Below are 17,395 nucleotides of genomic sequence, written 5' to 3' on the forward strand. Positions count from 1 at the left end.
TATACCTATAGTGGTGGCGTACGCTCAGACCTCTTACTGTTGGGGCGCTCTGCGGAGTGTTATTGTGGCAAGACATGCAAAGTGCTGTAGGAGCACAATTCAGTCATCTGCTGGGGAAGGGGCTGGAGGCAGATAATGGAGGTGGGGCAGGGGTGTCCGTGGAGTTGGGCCTTGAAAGATGAGTGGAAGTTGGCCAGAACATGAGCGGTGGTTCATGAAAAGCAGGTGATATACTCAAGGCGGTTATTTTTTTATCATGGAAATTTTCAGTAACCTTATTTATTGTGATTATTTTATTGTATCAAGTAAAATTAGTAAATAATTACTGAGAGTAAAGCAATAATGGCAAGTTTACAAGATGGCTTTTCCTGCTGTGGATACATTGTGTATGTTGTGCTGAATGCATCCACCCATTGGGAAGGGATTTTATTACAAATTCCACAGAGACTCAGTAGCTTCCTTAAACATTTAGGACCTCAGAAATAACCTTGCATTTAGATTCTTAATTGAAATCTAGGGGGAGGGTGTAGCTCAAGTGGTAGAGCACATGCTTAGCATGCACACGGTCCTGGGTTCAATCCCCCATACCGTCTCTAAAAAATAAACCTAATTACTTCCCCCGCAAAAAAAAAAATAAATAAATAAACAAAAATAAATAAATAAAGTCACCGAGAAAATGTAAAGAAAAAAATATGAAAACAAATATATGTATGCATATGCATGACTGGGACATTGTGCTGTACACCAGAGATTGACACATTGTAACTGTGTACAATACATAGGTCTATTGTATTGTACGCTGAAAAATCTGTTGAAGGGGTAGATCTCACCCTAAGTATTCTCACTACAATAAAAATTTTCTTTAAACCTTTTCTATTTGGTAGTAGCTACAGTAACAAAAACCTCTGTTAAAAAAAGAAACCCTCAAACCTCTGTTGTTTTATAGCTAATATTTCTCAAAAAGATGATTTGTACTTTAGCTGTCATCTGAGTTAAGCTTGTTTAAAATGGCCAACAACAACAGTGTAAGGAGGAGCTGCATCCGTCAGCGCCCCATGGGAGGGACACTGTCATATCACATCTGCCCCCAGCGTGACGAGGAGACCAGCACCTGGCAGGTGCTCAGTGACCTAAGTGAACACCCTGAGAAACACGGAAGGAGGGGAGGTTGTCAGTACTGTCACTTGGGGCTGATAGCTACGATTGAGGTAGTAGATTTGTTTCAGAAATGTCTGTCGTCAGTTACTCTTTTTGTCCTGCCGTAGCTTGCCAACTCTGTAACTCCTTGGGACATCTTGCTCAGCTTAATTGCAGCTGCCACTCATGATCTGGATCATCCAGGTGTTAATCAACCTTTCCTTATTAAAACGAACCATTACTTGGCAACTTTATACAAGGTTAGTACAATATTATCATCCAGATTGAATGTTCTTGCATTCTAGAAAATCTTTCATGTTTTAAAGAAGTGAAGGTAGGAAACAAATTCTCAATGAATGTTAGAATTTTAACCAGATTAATGTTATTTACAAATAATTCTTTATGTTCAGAAAAAGACCATTTAGTAACTCAAAATATGTCCTTTTTTTGTAGAATACCTCAGTACTGGAAAATCACCACTGGAGATCTGCAGTGGGATTATTGAGAGAATCTGGTTTATTCTCACATATGCCATTAGAAAGCAGGTTGGTTGGATTAAGACAAAATTAATTAGTTATAAACTATAGAAATGAAATTAGCAAAACAATTTTATAAAGTTTTTAAAAATTATGTTATATTCAGATGTTCCACAGTTTTCAGATTTTATTCAATTTAACGGGTAAATTATTTTGTTTTATAAATTTATATCAACATTTTGGTTATTTAAACCTATTTTACAGTACAGTCAATAGTATTTTTTATTGAAATTTTATGAACGATTACTCCATGGATAGTATAAAATCTACTCCAAATACACAATGGCTCAGTCATAGTTCACTGCTTATTTATGTAAATAGTATTACATATTTCCATTTCATGCTCATTTGACTAAAACCGTAAGTTCTAGATGTAAAGGTAAATTACATCTAGAAAGCAAACATTCTGTATAAGAAATAGAATTGTTAAAATCTGTTTCAGGAAGTTTTCAAAACTGATAAAAAGTAAAAAGAATACTTTCTATCCTCAATAGCATAGTCCTGGAGTCACTTCCAGAGTTACAGGATAAAATAATGAACAGAAAGAACAGAAAGTACTAATCTTTTTAAGGAAAAATCATATCATCGTCCTTTCCTTTTTCCCTTTCACAATTTAAAACACCTCTAGAAAAAACTGAAGTGTTTTTTTTATAATGACCGTAAGAAAAAAGCTGGACTTTATTTTTTATTTTTTTAAATCTTTATTCATGGATACCATTTGGAGTTATGACAATACTTCTGGTAAGTAAAGTTATTTCTTACTGTAGTATAAATAGAAAAATTGCTTAGCCCACACAGTGTTTGTTTATATAAATTCTCTTTTTCTTGACTAAGATTAAACTATTTGTTTCAGATTAAATTGTTTTTTCCCTCTTTATCATGTTTTGTATTTGATGATTAACCCTTGCTGAATTATCAGATTTAATGCAAATAAAAACTGAACATAAGGAATACTACATACTAGCATTCTTCTGTGTTTTCCTTATTTAGAGTTTATTTTACTTAATATTCAATATTGTGAGCCTTTTAATCTGTTATTGACAGCTCTATACTGATCATTATATAGAGATAGTATTTTCTGTGGCCCACTGAAACAGAGGCAAGAGTCTTTAAAAATTTCTCTTATTTGACTTAAGACAGTTTTTAAAATAATATAATAATGTATTTGTTATTTGTATTAACATGCTACCTTTTCCCTTCCAGAAAATTTGAATAGCCATACAGATAATTAATTCTTGAATTTAATCCTGAAAATATAGTTAAAGCTAAACTTTATCAAATTGTTTGGTGGAATTTTGTCAGGATTTAATCAGACATCATCAAAATGTCTGCAGAAGACAGTTTTTGGCCAGGCTGTTCTTCCTCCATCAGAACTTTTCTTCTGCCTCTCAAATCTCAGGCTCCAAAAAAGAATCCAAAGTTGTTTACCCTCAGCCCATCCCAGCAAAGAATTTTCTCAAACAACATACCAATCTTTCATAGATTTTTCTTTCTTCCTTTCTTCCTTTCTTCCTTTCCTTCCTTCCTTCCCCTTCCTTCCGTTCCCTTCCGTTCCCTTCCGTTCCCTTCCGTTCCCTTCCCTTCCCTTCCCTTCCCTTCCCTTCCCTTCCCTTCCCTTCCCTTCCCTTCCCTTCCCTTCCCTTCCTTTTTCAGCCGTATAATTTCACCTTGGCTGGCAAAGTAAAGGCATTCCTTTTGGAATGTTTGCATAATAGTTTTTTCCTACAAACTCTCTTGGTTTTAGTTTTGATTATTTTAGTGGGTTTTTTCGTATGCATTCTTTAAAATCCATCTTTTATGATAAGGTTAATGGTTGAATGGCAATTACAGTATCTTAGGCCCTATAAAGATTTCTGAGTACTAAGATTAAGGAAAAAAAGTCAAGAAGTAACTATTTACTTGAAAGTGTTGTGTTTCTGTTTCTCTAACTCCAGGCAACAGATGGAGGCTCAGATAGGTGCTCTGATACTGGCCACAGACATCAGCCGCCAGAACGAGTACCTGTCCTTGTTCAGGGCCCATCTGGACAGAGGCGACTTACGCCTGGAAGACGCCAGGCATAGGCATTTGGTTTTACAGGTAAAATGGGGCTTGGAAAGGTCCTATTTCTTAGGCGGATAATGTGATTATTAGAATGAAAATGAAATATTCTTGTGTCGTTTTCTGAGTGGTTAAATCTGGGGGGAAACCGTGGTGTTTCCTTCCATCAGCAAAACTTTCGAAAAGGCAAGTCTGCTGCCTAGGAAAGCACTGTTGCTTTTGTATTTTCCATACTTGGGATTTCTGACAAAAACAGTTTTTGCAGAATGAGGGTTCCAATCAACAAACAGCATTTTATTTTAGGAAATTCTCACGTCTGAAAAATGAGGGAGAATTGGATGATTTGTTTGTAACTTTCTGGTTAATCCAGTCCTATGCTTGGCTCTCTGGAATTATCAAACATGTATAATGTTATATATATAATGATTTTAGCAGTCTTTCAGTATTTCCACAAAAATCACTGGTAGACCTAGGAGCATCATAAAAATCAGTATAAAAGACAATGAATTTCCTGTTGCAACATTTTCTTTTTTCAGGGGTTCTTCTCCTCACTGTTAGAGTATATTTAAACTTAATACAATTCAAATTTTATTTATTTTTCTTAAGACAATTTTACTGTTTTGCTTGTTAGATGGCTTTGAAATGTGCTGATATTTGTAACCCATGTCGGACTTGGGAATTAAGCAAGCAGTGGAGTGAAAAAGTAACAGAGGAATTCTTCCACCAAGGCAAGTTACAGTATTGGGTGATAATCTGTTCAGTTCATTTTTTAGCGTCATATGAATAAAATAACTCAGACATTTGCAGAGTCCAGCAGTAGGTGTTTGATAGTTTTAGTGACAATTCACAGTAAATGTACATAAAACCAATAATATACAAATATACAAATTGAGCATCTGTTTTGAGAATTTTCTTTTGGAATAATCAAAATGTGTGTGTACGCACTGATGAATAGACGTAGACCAGGTTGGAAATTTTGCTGTACAGGATTTTCCTGCCCTTGCTCCATTCTTGTCTTGTGCAGGGACCATGGCCGTGTGAACAGGTAAGACATATTTTGTGATCTAAAGCCAAGAGGAAAGGATCTTTATTCCATACAACTTCCTTTTAGAAATCTAAGTTTGAAATTAAAATACTGACAGAGTTTCAGTCTTGGGGTAACACCTAGTGAAGGTTTTCCACCCTCGCCATTTAAAATAGGATGTCAGTTTGGTAACCTTTTCTGTGTGTGAATAACTTAAAATTTAAAAAAGAACTAATTTAGAAGCCGTTCGTCCTTTCATGAGCACTAGGTATGTTACATTTTTTCCTAAGGAATTTATGAGTAAGATGAAGACTTTATATATTTAACTAATAGGTATATTCCACATTAAGAATTCTCTCTCTTATTTTAATTTCTAGGAGATATAGAAAAAAAGTATCATTTGGGTGTGAGTCCACTTTGTGATCGTCAGACTGAGTCTATTGCCAACATCCAGATTGGTAACTATGCATACTCAGATGTAACTGGTTTAAAAAAAATCCTGTTGATTTTAATTTTGTCAAGAAGAGATATACATTTGAAATATGAGTATTAAAATTATGCTTGTTTCTAATTTTTAAATAATTTAAGAAATTTTGCCCTTGTTTTTCCTTTTTTTTTTGGCTCTTTTAATTTACTCTCATTTGATTTTAGTTCACAGAAAGTTAAGTGGGTTCACAAGTGGTTGAGCAGCAAATAAACAGGAGTCCCACCTTCTGACTGGGGCCTGTGTGATGGTGTCTGTGGCCCCGGCCTGTTCTTTGTTACCAGGTGCTTGAGACCTAAAAGAATCTTAGGTAACAGAGAGCCAGAAGTGAGAGCTAATTTGTTGGATGTTAGAGACAGGATGCAGAAGTTCTCACCAGGTGGAACAAGGGGAGAATCAAGTAAGAAGAATCGTGAAACCTGTGATAAAGTTCTGCCTTTGGGTCCAGAACTCCAGCTGCTCATGACTTAACTCTGGCTCCTGGAAAAGACAGGGCTCTGAGTGTCTGGATCAGCCTAACACAGAGGTGTGAGGATGGCTGCCCAAAAATGCCATGATGCTCTTTGACTGCAGTAATGACGTGTTTCCGTGTTTTCTCTTCCTCCTCACCGGAACATAACTCGTTGAGGGCACATCTCGTCTGTCTGTTCATGCTTATCCCTGCCCTCCCCCCACCAGTGTCTGGCACATAGTAGGTTCTCAGTTAACGTGTGTAGAGGGAATGGACGAGATGGAAGAAAGCCTTATTTCCAATCTCATAACTACTACTGCAGGTACCATAATTTGTACACTTGAAAAAATTCAACCATCAGACCTCATATGACTTTTGTAATTGAAAGTGGTGGCTGCTAATTGCTTTACTTCCAGTGAGATTTTTTTTGTTGGCTAAACGGAACCCATATTGTCTGTGGGCCACGTGGTCTTTTGCTGAGAAGAAAAGTTTTAAAGATGAAGAAACTTTAAAAATTGTTAAACAAGGAGTGATAGAATTTGAATGTACATTTCCTCTGTCCGCAACAGATCAAAAATGCAGGAAGATAGTCTTATTTGCTTCTCCTAATATATGTGATTTGGTTGTTGAGGTATTTCCTACGGTGCTGCTTTTTACCCTGTGTAGTGTTGAGTCGGGAACAACGTGCTGTATAACCTAGAGATGCGGACAGTCCCGAACTTACTCATTTTCTCTTTCTGACTGTGAATTAAGGGAGATGATTATATGAGTTGTCTACAAAGTAGGACCTTGGTACACTTTGGTGTTCACTTTAATAATGGTTTAATCTCCTCTGTTCTTTGTAGACACATACTTTTTGTCATGAGGTTTGGCTTCATAAATTCTGAGTTAATTTTTTTTTTGAGGCAGGATAGGTAATTAAGCCTTTATTTATTTTTTAATGGAGGTACTAGGGACTGAACCCAGGACCTCGTATATGCTAAGCATGTGTTTTACCACTGAGCTATGCCCTCCCCTCTCTGAATTACTTAAAATGGCCACCTGTGATCTTGACGGGCGTGCAGATTACCATCCCCGAGGGGACAGAGCGGTACCCCAGCTGGAGCTGCACTTCAGTCCAGGCCTGGTCCCCCCGCCCTCCAACTGTGCTGTGCCCCGTTCTTCAGAGAGCTGGCTGAAATAGGAATAGGACTTAAGAGCGTAAACACTATATAGGTGTTTTAAAGATAAGGTTTCAGGACGTAGGTTAACACCTTCTTTCTCTTATTTTCTCGAGGCTTCATGACTTACCTAGTGGAGCCTTTATTCACAGAATGGGCCCGGTTTTCCAATACCAGGCTGTCCCAGACAATGCTCGGGCACGTGGGGCTGAATAAAGCCAGCTGGAAGGGACTGCAGAGAGAACAGTCGAGCAGTGAGGACACTGATGCTGCATTTGAGGAGCTGAACGCACAGTTATTACCTCAGGAAAACCGATTATCATAACCCCCAGGATCGGTGAGACAGACTGCCTCCTGGAGGTTTTTAGAAATGTGAATGGGGTCTTGAGGTGAGAGAACTGACCCTTGACTGTCAAGGGAAGTGAATGATGCCAGCATTATTTATTTCCAAGATTTCCTCTGTTGGATCATTTGAACCCACTTTTTAATTACCCGACCTGAACACACAGCAATATGCGTTTGGCTTTTGTGTGAAACCTCGAATATGCGAAGCCCAGCAGGAGCGAAACCAAGGGAAGGCCGAAGGAAGATTGCGGTGAGCCCCATGCTCCTCAGAGCGCCCTGAGACTTGAACTGAAGCCTTCAGCAGAGTCTCTTGGAATTAACCAGTCCGACGCAGCAGTGTGTGTCTGTAGCTTCCACTAAGTTCTCTCGGAGAAAATGGAACTGTGAAGTGCCCAGCCTCTGCCACCTCTGGCAAGACTCGATGTTTACAAACCAACTCTGAAATATTGGTTCTAAATTTGCCTTGGAGCATGATTGTGAAAGAACCACTAAGAATTTTAAAGATCAAACCTAAAACTGCAGCTCTTCCCCCGGTTTGCCTTTTCTTCTTCTTTGGATGCCACCAAAGCCTCCCATTTGCTCCAGTTTTACTTTGTGCACTGGAAACTGAGCATTTATCTTAGAGCACCGCCAGCTTTCACTCCAGTGCTGTTCGGCAATGCAATTTTTTTAACTTAGATTTTAATTGGGGGAGGGCGGGGCGGAACACCAGTGTCCTAGCTGTATTATGATTCTGCAGTGAAGACATTGCATGTTGTTTTCACTACTGTACACTTGACCTGCACATGCAAGAAAAAGGTGGAATGTTTAAAACACCATAATCAGCTCAGGGTATTTGCCAATCTGAAATAAAGTGGGATGGGCACGTGTGTCCTTCAGAGCAAGGGTACTAGAGTCCCCTCTCGCTGCAGTGAGTGAGAGGCGTGGTGTGTGTGTGCGGATGTGTGTTTGCGGGCACGCTCGTGCATGTGTGACTGTGCATGTGTCCTATTTATCCACGTGGGAGGGATTGGAAACGTCCGTTTTTATTTATTATTTTAGAATGTGACATAATGAGCAGCCACACTTGGGGAGGGGCAGGGAGGTGCGCTGCGACTGATCGCTCCAGTTGCCTTAAACTATGCACAAAGCTAAGTGACCAAACTTCTTGTTTTGATTTGAAAAAAGTGCATTGTTTTCTTGTCCCTCCCTTTGATGAAACGTTACCCTTTGACGGGCCTTTTGATGTGAACAGATGTTTTATAGGACAAAATCTAAGGACTAATTTTAAACTTACAACATTCCACTTTTGTAATTTGTTTTACATTGTTTTCTGTATAGTAAGCACAACTGTAATCTAGTTTTAAGAGAAACTGGTGCTTTCTTTTAGTTCAATTGTATTTCCCTTGTTACTGTAAAAGACTGTTTCTTAATTATGTTTACAGTTTGTTGCAACAGCCATTTTCTTGGGAGAAAGCTTGAGTGTAAAGCCCTGTGTCAGAGGCTTTGCCGTACTCATTTTAATACGTGCCTGTTGCTGTTTAACTTTTGATGAATAAAAACCTATCTTTTCACATTTTCATCTTTGATATTTACCTTCTAACTCAATCTTTTGGAATTCATGATGCTAAATTACTAGGAAATCAGGGAATTAGCTTCTTGGCTCTGGCATTCACTCATCAGACATGGGTGCAGGCAGAGCCGGGTGCAGGCACGGTCCTGCGGGGGTCATCTCCACCTCACGGGGAGTGAGCTGAGGCCCAGGCGCAGTCTGCAGAGTCCTGACTGATCCCCAAGGGAAGTCAGCTCTGGATTCCACAGTTGGGAACCCCAGCGCCTCATGCAGGTACCAAGATACTAGTTTTGTTGGCCTTTTAAAACTCAAGTAGTGAGAAATGGTCACTTAATTATACTTGATTACTGTCAGTGTAAGAAAGGTACCACCGGGCCTCTCTGGATCTTTCCAAGTCCATTTCATTAGACGGGATGAGTGCAAACTTTGAACTCAAACAGAGGTTTTTTTTTTTTTTTTTTAAAGTCATTATTTGTATGGGAGAGTGATGTCCAATAGGATATAATGTGAGCCTGTGTGACTGTCAATTTTTGAGTAGTCACATTTGAAAAATGAAAAAGAAACAGATGGAATTAATTTTAATAGCATTTATTCCAATACAGCCAAAATATTTTCTCATTTCAATATATAGTCATTATAAAAAACAATTAGGAGATGTTTTACCTTCTTTTTTCTGTTACAGTGTCTTTCAAATCTGGCGTGTATTTTATGCTTACAGCACATCTCAGTTTGGACTAGCCACGTTTCAAGTGCCCAGTCTCCACATGGGCTTGTGGCCACCATGCTAGACAGCTGGGTACAGAAGTCTGATGGTGGCAGAGCTGAGGGTGACCTGGGGAAGGTTAACTGGCCACTTACATGAGGCAGCATCACCGTGGCAGATCTCATGCGTCTGGAATCTGATAAGGATCCAACCCACTCACAGACCTAGAATCTCAGCACACGGAGGGTGGAACTACCTCACAGCAAACTTACATTAACCAAGCTCACGGTAAATGATATTTTTTAAAGGTGTTTATTTTAGTGTAATTTACAATGAGAAATATAACTATCAATTATTCTCTCCCTTCAGGCAGATCTTCTTGGGAAGCTAAGTTCTGATCAGCCAGTTACTTGGTGAACATGGATTCTGAGCTTGGGGAACAAGCTGCCCCATGCATCCTATGGGGATGCTCCTGCTGACACTCGTGTCTGTGGACCAGGGCTCCCAGGACGATGCTGGAGGTTCTCTGCCGGCATCTGCTCCTCCACGTCCGCTTCTGTTTGGCACGTCCAGTAGATGCCAGACTGTCAGCCTGTCTCAGGTGAGCCTGCCCGGGATCTGTCTGCCGGTGTGTGACTGCTTGCTTCTTCTCTGACCTCTTGCGTTTTTCACTGTTTGATATTCAGAGGATTGATTTCTTATTTCCATTCTCAAGGGGAGACACCTGAATGTTGCTCTCATTTCCCGCCTAAAGGTGTGATAAACCCATTGGAAAGTTGTGTTTTGTTACATATATGAGGGCTTACCATCTACAGCCCTGCTTTTTAAATAGGACCTATATTCCGTGAACACTGATTTTCTAGAAAAATTTGAGGAAACAGTACATTTAGAAGATCATATTTAAAATAAGTAATTAAACATTATGAAACAGAATGCAAAATTCACATGAATTTTTAAGATAAAAATAGGAGACTTCAAAGAAGTGTAGAGCATTGTGGCAGCCCTTGGGGGCTCTGGGCCAGCCTTTAGTGGTGGGGCATCTCCTCTGCTCTAGGGCAAAGGTCCTCGGAGAGAAAACCTGGTAAGCCTCAGCTTAACACAACAAACACTTAAAACAACTGGTTCCTGGGCAGTATTTGTACTCAGTAAATGTGATGGTTTATAACGATCCTCTTTGTTCAAGAGAAGTAACTATTTTATGTCCTTTGCAAACCTGGGAAATATATTTGTACCTTAGGTACAAGTTAGAGGTGCTAGTAATTCTTTGAAGGTTCCTATAACAGCCTCTTTTTCCAAAAAAACTTCCTTGACTCTTAAAGCTTTCAGTTTTCCTAAAACTTCACATCAGAGGTTTACAGTGTTTTCATGTGTACTCTTCTTAAAAATGTATAAATTTTTTGTTTAAATCTCCTCCCAATCAGCTTGGGACAGTGACCGACAGCTGATATGCATTCAGTAATGTTTTTAAATAAATGCACATATTAATCAGCATACATTTGGGACACACAGTTGTTCAGATATCTGCAAGGCTGAGCCTGAGCCATTCTTTGTTTGCTAAGGATTTGTCTTTTGGAAGGCCCCCGAGGGTCGTGGTCTCCAGGAAGAGGGATCACTACTTGGGGGTGGGCTGATGGGGACACGCAGCTCTCCTCCATCTTGTCTCTTGTGCTCGACACAGGGCTGGTGTAAATCGTGCCGTCAACACACGTTGAACAAATTAACTTGGTATTGTTTCCTTTTTAGCTATCAGTCTACCATTACAGGAAATTATGTTGAAACCAGTCTGTCTGTGCTGAAGTCATGTGGTACCAGTATCTGAGTTGCTGTTATGGGCAGAGCACTGCACTGGATGTAATGAAGGTATAAATAATTGCAGAACATGATCTCTGTTCTCAAAACCTTTGGGTGACAAGATGATGTGTGAAAAGCATTTGTTACATAATATGGCAGGTTTCTATATTGTACAAAATGAGTGCAAAGTGTTGGGAGCTGTTGAGAATGAATGATTTTGTTGGGTTCATGTTGAAAATGACACCATTTCCAGTAATTCTTGACTTTTATTATTAATATCCTTGACTGGTAAAAATCATTTAGCTTTCAAATTTGATTCTAAAATACAAGTCTTAGATGTTCAGTATGTAAAATACTTCTCAATCACAATCACATTTTTTACTCCTTTACTACTTTCTAAGTCATCCTGAAACCCGTGTGTTTAATATTAGAGTCTTTCTAGCTGTAACATAAAACTGGAGCACACTGTTGACACTTTCCACTGGTACCATCAGCAGTCTTGTTAACACAGTTCATCTTATATTACATTTACCTTTGAGCTCTACATTGAGCTTTTTGAGCATAAATTTGAAGTGTTTCTTTACTGTTGAGCCATGTCCTGTAAAGAACCAGGAGGCTGGCTGCATGGTATCCCCCCGTGTTATAGCTTAGCTGAAATTTGTATAAGTTCTATATGTAAACTTTTTTGAGGAAAGTATCGTAAAGGGATGTGTTTTAAGATCCTAGGTGAACATCTGCAGAAAACAGGACTTTTGAATTTCCGTCTAAGAATCATCACAAGATAGGGATTAGCTTTTTCCATGACAGGGAGCAGAGGCTCACTCATATAAGTGCATGTTAACTGGGGACTTTATCTTGAAGATTCGTGTTCATAACAGACGAGCCCTTGTGAAGGCTGGAGGAGCAGAAGCTGGGGTCTGAGCATCCTGAGATGTTGCTTTTTGCTGCATCTGCTGCTTTCTCCCACACTCCTGGTCCTTTTCCCGAATCTTCTCTACCTTGGAGTGTCTGCTTAGAAAGGCCAGGATAGTGTAGTTTCTAAAAGTGTTGTCTTTGTGGCTAGATGGGCTGGGTTTGGGTCTTTCGTCATGTAAAGCCAGTCACCCAGTCTTTTCGGTGGCTTCCTAACCTGTAAAACAGCCTTGTTCATTTCTTCATAATCTGCTTTGCATGAACTGCCCGTGGACACTTGTACCTCATGACATCTTTATTTGAGCTCCAGATACCAACTGCCCCCCTTCTCAGGGTTTCCTCTTCAAATTCCCAAGGGAGAATCTGATCGGACCAGCTAACCAAGGCTGCATCCCGGGTCACAGACCAGTCTCTGCGTCACCAGGTGTTCTCCTTGCAGAGGGAAGGTCAGAGAGCCTGGACGACCGGACCCCAGACCGGTGTCTCATATGCATCCCCTCCCTCACTGCTAACACAGCTGTCGTTACAGAAGCGCCTCCCCCCACGCCTCCACCTCATCCTTTCTCGTCCTTTGATGACCAGGGTGACTGGCTAAGGAAGAGGGACGGTGACGAGGCAGCAGGAGCAGAAGGCTGCTGCTCACAGCTGTGGTAGAAATCCTGTCGTGAAGTCTTTGTCCCCAAAGTAAGGCTTGTCCAGCTAGGCGAGCAGGTCTGAGGGGCTGGACGGCCCTGGAACAGCCACGGCTCCCTGGATGGAGGGTGAGGCACTGTTGGATCCTCTTCCATTTACCTTCCTGAGCGCGTCTGAGTTGCTCGGGTTACACTCCGGGCTTACGGAAGGCTCTCTCTCTGTGACCTTTAGAAGAGGCTGGAGCGTCTACCAGAGAGGAGGTTGAGAAGCTAGAGGGACGTTATTAAGGCTTCCAGCCCCATGAAGTGGACTAAGGACAACAGTCTCAGAGGAGAACATACAAGATTTCCAGATCCTTCTGCGGTTATGCTATCTGATCTCAAGTGATCGCACTAGTGCCAGTGAAGAACTAGCTTGCAAGGGAGAACTAACCATGTTAGGAAGCAGGTTCGGGGGTAGCTCAGAAGAACGCTGATGCTCCAGGATGAGGAGGGGCAGAGGGGTTAGGAATGGCGGAAGGCTCACGGGAAGTATTGTGACAGTGAGAACGATATGGTCACCAGCTGCCTCATTCTGCCTGACAACCCCAGAGCTGCTGTTACTGGGCAACGCCTGCAAGTTTAAACTTCTCTCTCCCAGATCTGACCCACAGCGGGGACTTCTGTTTTCAGAGAGGTTATTGGAGGATGATTTCCCCAAACTCTTGTTTCTAATAGTGGTTCCCTCATATTGTCTTCCTTCACCACTAAGACACAGACTCACCGGAATTCTTAATACAGCAGGAGGACAGAAGGGCCTATGACTAGGAGGACAACCAGAATGAAAGCCTGTGAGACCCGCTGCTCCACTCCAGCCCTGTGCACAGATGACACCTTTTCCGGGTGCCAGGGACCACGTCTCCTGGGAGAAATCAGTACACTGAGAACTAGTGCCCTCATGTGAAACAATGTAAGTCATAACTTCCTTAGCACTCTATATACCATTCATAGAAAATGTTCAAAATCATTTTTTAATCCTCAACAATTTTTTGAGCTGAACATTATTCCCATTTTAAAAATAGAGGTGTGACTTGGCCAGGATCATGCACATGGATCACGTGTAACTCCAGGTCCAGTGCACTTCGTGTGGCCCTTGAACAACACGGGTTTGAACTGCGTGGGTCCACTTACATGTGGACTTTTTTCAGTAAACATAGTACCGTATTTTCATTTTACAGATCTGCAAGTGGGGAAAAGTTTGTGTTTGATCAGAGATCATAATATGTGGAATCAAAGAAACAAAAGTTTGAGTCCTGGACTACCCAAACCTGGCGCGGCTTCCCGCCCTCGGGTGAGCCAGCTGTCTGCTTTTCTGTTGCTGAAGCAGAGCGAGCCGTCCGGGACTCTCCCCCGGGGGGTCCGTGCCCCAGCCCTTACAGAGCTTTCCAGGGTCAGCTGTGTAGAGAGCCCCAGCAGACAAAACGTTGTACCAGCTACTATAAAGCAGAGTTTAATCATTTTGAAGCTCTTCCACTTCAGGCATTGTGCTGCTGGGGGAGCCAGAAAGTGAATGCGAGGGTACGCGGGAAGACGGGCAAGCAGCATCCAGCACTCAGTCCCCGGGGCGGGTTATATAGGCTTGAGAGCCCCGGGGAAGCTCCCCTCACGTGACTGCCTTTCTCTCTTGATGCTGAAATCTCTTTGAGAGATAAGTGAGTGAGAGGTGGTATATTATAAGGAATATATTTCCACTTGAAAAATGCAGAAAGCAGATTATTCTAAAGCAGCTTCATGTAGAATCAAAAGAATCTTACCTATTGTGAAGAAAAAGCAAGCATATTTATAGATGTTATGGTCCGAGGAAAATAAAAGTTCGCTTTATTTCAAAACAGTTACCTTCCTTATCTTGGAGCACTGGCCCAAATTCAATACTGATACAAATATGAATTTCTTAGGCGGTCAAGGTATGTCTATCGGGAATTTTCTGGATTTCTTTTTAAGGCAGAATTTTTAAACCATATAAAACAGTGAGAAACAATGTGCATTGACAACGTGTAAAATAAGCCACAGTTCAAATTTTAGGTGAATAACCAAACCATGTACATTAACTTCAACTATTATCTGCTATTATTTAGAACATTGCACATATTTTCAGTAACCTAACAGTGAATGTCTGTTCTTCCCATCTCTGAATCCCACCCCCCAGGAAGTACAACTTCCCCCTGCCCCCACTAGATTTAAATAGTAAATCCAAATATGTTTTCATGGTAGTCTGACTAACTATAACTGAGTTTAGCAGAAATACAGAAAATCATGAAGACTTATGAAGCATTTAAAAATGATCACTTGTCACAATTCCTTAGAAGCCCTGGCTGAGAAAGGCAACTCTCCACTCCTAGTAGCACTACAGTTTATGTTAAACAATGTAACGCAACAGAACAGCATTCTGACCAATGATAAGCAGCTTACAGGAAATTCTTTTGCCTATTCAGTGTTCCACTATAAAGCTACAGTTTTTGACAATATTAAAAATTTTTAAACTCCATTATGCTGACATTTCCAGAAGTATTAACTTAGTAACAAGTCATTTTGTGATGCCATTTATTAAACTGAAAGAAAAAAAGGTGGTACATTCTGGTTTTTACTTAAAAAGTAATTTAATTCAATAATTTGATTCCTCACTATTGGAAAACTACGTTCCCTTCCTCAGCACTGGGTGGCAGAGGCGAGAACAGCTTTCACGATCCTTGACGTTCCTTCATGGAGTTTCAGCAGCGAACATTATCCAGTTCCCACTCAAACCCCACCTCAGAGACAATGTGAGGAAGAATCTAAAATGAAAGTTCTGTTCAAGGCAAGAAGACACTACAGTCTCAAACATGTCACTCCCAACAACTTGGTTGTGCAGCTGTGCAGAAACGATCGCTGAGAATGAACGACACCAGCAGCACCCTCATCACTGCCTCTGCTAAATGTCAGGTACTGTTTTATGTCTAAATACATGCGCATAAAACATCTGTACAGATAAATTAGTGTTAAGAATTTAAAACTCACATCTACAAAGTTCCTTTGTTCTGAAATCTAACTATTTCTGAGACTGGAAACCTAAATATCCTGGCTACACATTAAAAACATGTTATGTCAGAATATACACATGTTATAGAAAACTTCAGAACTGACCTTCTCTTAAAAGCAAACCTAAGAGTGCTTTTGTTATAGCTTAACCCTCTAATGAGACTTAAAAGGAGACCACTGAACACTAAATGCAGGTATTTACCAAATAGTGTTGATTTCTACCAGCCAAGCAGTCCTAACAAACCAACAGCTGAACTAGGATAGTCCTTCTCAGCTCATTGTCTGTTAGGAAGTTGAAACATTCTCAATTAAAGCCTTCATTTTTCCTGTAGACTTCAACATGTGTGGCCCAAACTAGAAAAGAAACAGAAAGACACTGGTTAATGTAACAGTACTGATATGCCCCCTCCCAATCATGGATCAAAGGGCTGGGTATGTTCTGCATGAAAAATCCAGCAACTAGACAATATTAAAACCTTTATGAACTGACAGGTTGTTATAAACGTATGTCAACAAAGTCAAAGACTTTGGTAACAAGATTAGTTTCTAGAAAAGAAAATTATCATCTTAGCAAGACCCTAGCTAGTCCAATTTTACTTCTCTGAGTAAAAGAAGAATGGTACAAAGTTTCCTTTTCCATGTATGAAGAGTTTCAAAGATGCTAGAATTTCTAAGATATCTGCTTCTCTGGAACAGACAAGCTAATAGCCCCCACGACAGTAACTGGACTGAAGGGACTGGATCCCTGTCCGAGAGTGTCTGTGACATCTGCTCAGTCTCCATCTGTGGCGTGGCCCACATCCTGCAAGGCCCTGGTCAAACCTCTCCCTCTTCAGAAGACTGTCACAGGTGCCCTAAGAGAAAACGATCTTCCCTTACTTGAATTTCTGTATCGTAACATTCAGGTTGCCCTAAGGTATAAATTTTATTGTAATGAATTTCACGTCATTATGCTTAAATATAAATAAAACATAGTTTATCTCCAATGTTAAATTTCTCATGCTAAGGAGTGAAACCAGAGGTTAATTTTGCTTCCTTCTTTGTGCTCTTCTTTAAGTAACCTAGCTGCAGGTAGGAACCAAACTAGCTGCAGGTAGGAACCAAATCCTGTAGCACATCCTTTTGAATCTTGCAGGACACAGTTGAATGTCTTGCAAAACGCAGGTGCACAGCAGTGGACCACCAGCTGCCCCAGAGAGAGGCCTGCCCAGCACTCACCAACACTGTTCCGGAGGTGGCCTCGGATTCAGACTTTGGAATTCCTTTTTCAACTTCACTTTGGCTCTCACTTCGATACCGGTAAGCAAATTTCTTTTTCAGAGCCTCTGCTATGAGGGTAGCAGGGTCAGCAGCATCCACTGGCTTGGGCTTCACGTCTTGTTCTGACCTTAGAGAAGTGACAGAAACCAGCCGGACACTCAATGCTGGTGTCCCTCTGGGAGGTGCTCTGTGGGCCTGACAGCATCACAGACCCTCAAAAAAGACAGACAAATACTGACGCAGTGACGTGGAAACCCTAGACTTAGAGGCTCCACAGAAGAGCACAAGGGGCCCGATGAACCCAAGGTCAGCTC

General features: G+C 40.8%; 2 protein-coding genes across 8 annotated transcripts in view; one reads left to right on the top strand and one right to left on the bottom strand.

The window, feature by feature from the left end:
- Positions 1 to 15,782, top strand: part of PDE7A (phosphodiesterase 7A) — a 106,702-nt gene extending 90,920 nt beyond the window's left edge. Inside the window, exons 8-19 of one of the 3 annotated variants that reach the window (XM_032470044.1) lie at positions 1,266 to 1,397; positions 1,591 to 1,682; positions 3,608 to 3,752; positions 4,345 to 4,441; positions 5,115 to 5,195; positions 6,949 to 9,002; positions 9,448 to 9,720; positions 9,802 to 10,033; positions 11,176 to 11,292; positions 13,519 to 13,716; positions 13,985 to 14,097; positions 15,457 to 15,782. In XM_032470044.1, the coding sequence (XP_032325935.1) occupies positions 1,266 to 1,397; positions 1,591 to 1,682; positions 3,608 to 3,752; positions 4,345 to 4,441; positions 5,115 to 5,195; positions 6,949 to 7,157 (756 nt within the window). In that variant the 3' untranslated portion in view covers positions 7,158 to 9,002; positions 9,448 to 9,720; positions 9,802 to 10,033; ... (2 more) ...; positions 13,985 to 14,097; positions 15,457 to 15,782. Of the gene's footprint in view, positions 1 to 1,265; positions 1,398 to 1,590; positions 1,683 to 3,607; positions 3,753 to 4,344; positions 4,442 to 5,114; positions 5,196 to 6,948; positions 9,003 to 9,447; positions 9,721 to 9,801; positions 10,034 to 11,175; positions 11,293 to 13,518; positions 13,717 to 13,984; positions 14,098 to 15,456 lie in introns of those variants that run through there. The other 2 variants (XM_032470045.1, XM_006193754.3) reach the window with 2 other exon arrangements.
- MTFR1 (mitochondrial fission regulator 1) overlaps positions 14,596 to 17,395 on the bottom strand; it is a 33,183-nt gene continuing 30,383 nt past the window's right edge. For all 5 annotated transcript variants that reach the window (XM_032470046.1, XM_032470047.1, XM_032470048.1 and 2 more), the window contains 2 exons: positions 17,040 to 17,208; positions 14,596 to 16,175 (listed from right to left, as the gene is read on the bottom strand). In XM_032470046.1, coding sequence (XP_032325937.1) covers positions 16,107 to 16,175; positions 17,040 to 17,208 — 238 coding nt within the window. In that variant the 3' untranslated portion in view covers positions 14,596 to 16,106. The remainder of the gene's footprint in view (positions 16,176 to 17,039; positions 17,209 to 17,395) is intronic.

This window comes from Camelus ferus, chromosome 29, assembly GCF_009834535.1.
Source record: "Camelus ferus isolate YT-003-E chromosome 29, BCGSAC_Cfer_1.0, whole genome shotgun sequence".
In the NCBI taxonomy this organism is placed as follows: Eukaryota; Metazoa; Chordata; class Mammalia; order Artiodactyla; family Camelidae; genus Camelus; species Camelus ferus.